We start from the raw sequence: 6299 nt of genomic DNA, 5'->3' as shown, positions 1-6299 counted from the left end.
ATAGAATGCAACTCAAATTGCTTAATTAATCCTCTTATTAATTTTTATGTTTAAAATAAAATTAATAAAATTGCTATTCGGAGTGATTAATTTCAGATTATTTTAGATGAACACATTCCTATGTTAAACAAATTTGAACAGTTAAAAAGAAAAAAGAAAAAAAAAAAAACGAACACATTTTGAAAAATGAATGAATAAAAAATATCAAACTAAATTGTTGTTTACTTATTGAAACGATCTTTTTTTGTTTAATTTTTGATCTTAAAAATTTTTTGATTTTTTTTTCGGTAAATGTAATTTCTTGATCGATCATAGAGTTCAAAGAGAAATTCTAGAAATCTTATCATTCATTATAATAATCAAATTAATGGTTATAGATGGTTCGAAGAATTATATATGTTTCCTTCTTTCTAATAATTTCCTATGTATTTTGTTGCTATTTTATTTTTTAATTATTATTTTTATATTATTCTATTTTTGGTATTTTTATTACATTTTCAGTAAGATTAGATAATTTTTTTTAGGATTTTTTTAAAGTATATTTTGAAGAGCAAAAATAACTATTTTTTCTTTTGTTTTAAATTATCATAGTTTTTTAATTTTTTTTTTTTTTTTTTTTGATTGATTTGGTATTACAGATGAAACTATTGTCAGTGTGAATTGATTTATAGAAATTGTTGAATATCAGTGATACTGAAATTATTGATATGATAACAATGGTAATTTGTGTTTTCATTTTTTTTATGAAGTCTGATATCTTTTTTTTTTTTAGTTTTATTTTTCAGTTGATTCAAACATTTAAATAAAACATTTATTATAATTTATAATATTTGAGATTTAGCTACTTTGCAATATAACTTTATTCATTCACTATTACACTAAATACTATTCCAATTAATCTAGTTCTAATATCATTTTAATATTTGACAATATTTTATGTTGTACTTTTCTTAGCTCTTTTTTTCTTCATACCACAAACAATAATTACATAATTACAACAACTACAATAATTACATATTCATTACTACGATTAACAATAAAATGATTCTCGCTATCACTATTTTAATTTTCTAAAAATTTTTTCCATTTTTTTTTTTTTTTTTTTGAAAAGAGACAACATTAATAGAAACAGACACAACCACTACCATTTACTTTTTTTGTTTAAAAAAATACTTATCATATTTAATTTTTCTACATAATACGATATTTATGAGCAGCTTTACGATATGCATACATATCAATAATTAAATAAATGCCTTTTTCATTTTTCATACATTCTCGCATACTATTATAAAAAAAAAGCGTTGTCGGGATTGACTTCAGGAATGCTTCACCACGTCTTTTTGAATGCCATAGTAATTGCTCAAGAAATTCATCATCTGTTAATTCATCGGTTGGTCTATCGTATTCATATTGCTTAAAATTAATTTTATATTGATACTAATATTGATTTAAAATCATATTTTTGATGTATTCTATTTTTTTTCCATATCACATTAGAAAGTACTGTATTCTGTGACATTCTTACTGTTTTTGCGTTACCGTAACCTATAGTGCCACCGTATCATTTTCACATTGCCTCAGAGGATACTGTAATCTATTGCATTCTCGTTATTTTAAAATGATATTTAAAAGCATTCTATTATGTTTATACTTCATTGAAATGTTGAACATAAAAGAAAGAATGTTATATGAAATTGTGCTTTTACCGTAACATAGCTTTACCGTAATAATTGTTTTACAGTAATCGTAATAATTGTTTTACAGTAATGAAGCAATCATATTTTCATTACCTGTATATATTCATTAACTTTTTCACTAGCAATGCAAATATCATCGTCAGACATTCCAGGTATCCAATCACGTGTTCGTGCTACCTTCAATTCTTGTACATCATTCCACAATTTACGAAAATTATCACCAAGGAAAATTTTGGTAGCTGGCGGTACATATTTTTGGAGACCATGTTTGACCTATAATTATCTCAAATTTATTTATTAATTCTCAATACTTATTCATTATCATTTCATGATATGAATTAATTCTAATTGTATGAGGAATAAAAATGTAAATAATGAACATTCTTTTCCAATTTATCATGCAAAAAGAAAGAAAAAAGAAAAATGAAGAATCTGAGTTAGTTGATTACATAAAATTCAATTAAATTATGCAATTTAAAAAATAAAAACTGAAAACTTTTGAAAAAAATAAAATGTTTTTGGTATCTAAATCATTCATCATTTAATTATTCATAATATAAAATTTAAATTTACAAGCGTCTTCCAGAAAAAAAAAAAAAAGAAAAACAATTTGCCAATGTAAAAATTTAAATTAGTTATATAAAAAATTATTGAAAGTTTAACTAAAACTTCTTCCATTTGTTTTTTTTCACTATTTAAGTGTTCCAATTAAAGCATATTTAATATTTTTTCTTTTTTGTTTTTTTTTTTTAAAAAAAATTTAAATAATTTAAATAATTGATAAAACAAATGTTTAACCTGCATATTTTGTAATTTCTCCAAATGTTTAGCAATATTTTTCCAACGTTTTGCATGATAACATAAACTATTCCATAATGTTTCCGTCATGCATGCATTAATTTGTTTTGGATGTTCTAATTTTGGTAATTTCATTCTCTACAATTTTTAATTTTAATTTTAAATGAAAAAAAAAAATCAAAAATATAAAACAATATGAAATTATGAATGTATTAAATTGTATGTATTAAGAAGAAATACTATTTATTGCGTAGAAGAAACAAAAAAAAAAAAAAAAAAAACGAAGGAAAAACTATGCAAACATGATGACATGTATTTTGTACTTAATTATAATTATAAGTTTTTTCAACTAAATTAAATTATATTAAAATTTGAATCAAATTTAATTATAACTAAACAAAAAGGAAAAAAAGAAGAAAAATATATAACAAAAAAAGAGTATTAAAATACAATTTATATCAACAAACATTTATGATTGTTCAAATCATTAATATTATCATTTCCATCACAGGTAATTATAACTGCTTTATCAAAATGATAAAAACTAATAAATTACATTGATTAATTTATTTTACTAAATTTCTTCAAACTAATTAAGATGAGTAATCACTTAGATTAATTAGATAAATTATGAGTAAAACAGGTTAGCAAATCAAGTATTAATAATTATTCTAACAGCAAATATTTTTCATTTATTTTATTCTTTCTATTCGACCTAATTTTACCTCTCTAATCAATTTATTTTATTTTTGTTTGACGAATAATTTTTAATACACGTAAAAAAAAAAAATTTTAATACATACACGTAAACCTCGTACGCTCATAGCAGCACATTCAGTATAACTTCCAGAAAAATAACCACCTTCCAAAATAGCCAAAATTTTATTAGGCCATAAATCATCCAAAATTTTCATTATATGGCCAAATCTATATTATTAAATTATCACATTCTTTTTTTTAAAAAAAAAAAAATTTTCAATTGTTTGTCACTTTCTGTCATTTTTCTTTTCTTTCCTTGTAAAATTATAATAACATTTGCTAATATCGCATTACAATTTTTTTTGTTGTTGTTGTTGTTTTATTTAACAAATTATCAAATTTTCAATCTAAAATCATTATTTTAATTGAGAATTTTTAATTTTTAAATGTTTACAAAAAAAAAAAAGCAATTAAAAAAATGAATTAAAATAAACAAACCCATGAGCTTTTATGCCTTGTCCATGTTCTAGTAAATCATCATAATAAGCGCTATCAAATCCAAGCGCAACAAGTACCAATTCTGGTTGATACTCTTGCGCAATTGGTATTACAAGATGGCGTAGTGCGCCAATATAATCACCTTCCGTATTCATTGCACTGTTTAGTGGAATTGATATGATATTTTCTGATAATATTGTTAAATACAATGATAAAATACGAGAGTTTATCAGTTTGAATTTAAATTAAAATGTGACAAAATCAATTTACATATATACATATTTCTGTTATATTTCAATTAAAATTTAATTAAAATTTTATTAATCAAAAATTTTTGTCCTTATTTTATATTCAGCATATCTATTATTTAACATTCTTACGCCTTTTATTAACTATTATTTTAATTACATTTATGAAAATAATTATACAATTGCTATATTTATTAATAATATACTTATTTAATTTTGAATTATTGTAGAATTTGGCTTTTTTTTTAATACCTTTTTTTATTAACTTATAATATTTATTATTATAAATATATGATTACCATATTTATTATCATAATCATATTCCTCTTCATATGGCCAAAATGCTCCATAATGATAAGCATGAAAATTAATGTACAAAAATCGATTATCACCTTTGAATGAATGATATAATCCGTTACCACAATGATAATCTATATCTACTATAAGTATCTGCAAACAAATTTTTTTTATTTCTTTAATAATTTAATTTAATTCAATTTAATTACATCCAATTAAGTCACTTTAATTTATACTTTTCGGCTTTTCTCGTGTTTTTAAACAATTTTTGCTTATGTAATTTGCTAATACATTCAATTTCCTAAATCTTATTTTTAACTGATATTGTGTAATGGCTTAAATCTTACTGCTTAATTATTTTTAACTGTTTGCTCAAAATTTGTTGCAATGCTAGTTTAATTGAGTTGAAATTATAATAATATTTGAATTAATATTTTTTTTTTTTTTAAATTTTGAATGATTTTTTCAAACTGATCAATCGTTTTAGTTTAATAAAAATTTGTTTGTAAATCTTATCTTATTAATATTGCACTTTTCAACAGCATATTTGGCGCAAATTGCAATATTATTAAAAATGCAAAATCCTTGCGGTAGCTTTCCATATGAATGATGACCAGGTGGTCGTACAATTGCAAAACCATTACCAATTCGAAAATCGTAAAAATTAGTGTTACACTAATTTTGAATATTTGTAATAATTATATAACTAATTAATTTGATAAATTAAATTATACCTACAATTTAAAAATTTTTAAATATATATCATATATAGTTAGGTTTAAAAATAATTTAGAATAATTTTAAAAAAATTAAAAAAAAACTTCTATATATATATATATATTCAACTTGATATACATTAAAAAGAAAGAAAACTATAAACAAACAACTAATAGAGCCAAATATAAGTATAAACACATATAATCTTTGATAATGCATTGGTTAATAAACAATAAACAAACAAGTAAGCAATCAAAACAAACAATTAACGAAAAACAAATAAAACAATTAGCAAATACAAAGTAAACAAACAAACAGCTAAGATATTTATTTATTTTTTGTAGTATATATTACATATTTATGAATTAAACTTACATTTATTTTATTTATGAATTAAACTTACAAAATAAATTAAACTAACAAAATCATATATAGTTAGGTTTTAAAAAAAAAAAAAAAATTTAGAATAATTTTTAAAAAAAAAAATTAGATAAGAAAAACTAAAATTTATATAGAAGCTACCTGCCATCAATATTAGCTCGTACAAAATCAATTACACCACCAACAACAAGTCGAGCAATTCGAACACTATCAGAACATAACCAAAGTAATTCATGTCCTTGACAGTATTCCTCTAATTTCTCAATTGTTTTCATTTCTTCCAATTCTTTGATTAGTTGTTGTGGATGATTTAAACAAATTTCCCAATCTTCTGCTTCTCGAATTTTAATCTTTAATATTTAATTTTTTTCTTTTTTTTTTTTTTTTTTTTTTTTGTAGAAATGACAATAAATAAAGAATTTGTTTAATTAATTTAATGATTCAATTTATTCATTTATTGATTAAAGAGTAAACGATAATTAGCAAATAATAAAGAAAAGAAATTGCTGATTGATTTAAAAAAAAAAAAAATTTGCAAAATGTAATTATTAACTCATTAATGTTTTCTTTTTTTTTCTCTTAAAAAAGAAAAACTTTTTGTTTTATATTATATTTTCAATTATTCTAGCATTTTGCGTATTTAAATTATATAGAAAAATTAAAAATTATTAGTCAAAATTAAAATATAAATTATTTAACTCTTTTTTTTTTTCAAAATTCACACAGATTTTATTGTGAAAAAAAAAAAATCAATTTTCTAATTTTATTAATTTCAAATTTTTTTGAAATTTTATTTTTTATTATTGCAATAACAAACATTTATTGCATTTTCAAGTAAACCATCATTTTTCAATCTGTTATAAATTAAAAAAGTTCGTTCCGGTCGTTCCTGTGTTCTTCCATTTGGATCGTATGGATTTGCATGCAATTGCATGATATCATCATAAACATAACCAAACAT

General features: G+C 21.2%; 1 protein-coding gene across 1 annotated transcript; it reads right to left on the bottom strand.

Moving 5' to 3' along the window:
• Positions 1-1191: 1191 nt before the first annotated feature.
• On the bottom strand, positions 1192-6299 carry Bm11612 (Uncharacterized protein; the record flags this gene model as incomplete). Its single annotated transcript, XM_043079398.1, has 8 exons — positions 1192-1416; positions 1794-1973; positions 2499-2636; positions 3302-3425; positions 3696-3882; positions 4243-4393; positions 5503-5688; positions 6156-6299. 8 exons carry the CDS (start codon positions 6297-6299, stop codon positions 1192-1194), a joined length of 1335 nt encoding a protein of 444 aa, XP_042935332.1.

The sequence above is a fragment of the Brugia malayi genome, assembly GCF_000002995.4.
Source record: "Brugia malayi strain FR3 genome assembly, contig: Bm_v4_Chr2_contig_001, whole genome shotgun sequence".
Taxonomy (NCBI): Eukaryota; Metazoa; Nematoda; class Chromadorea; order Rhabditida; family Onchocercidae; genus Brugia; species Brugia malayi.
This window is presented reverse-complemented; position numbering and strand designations above follow the sequence as displayed.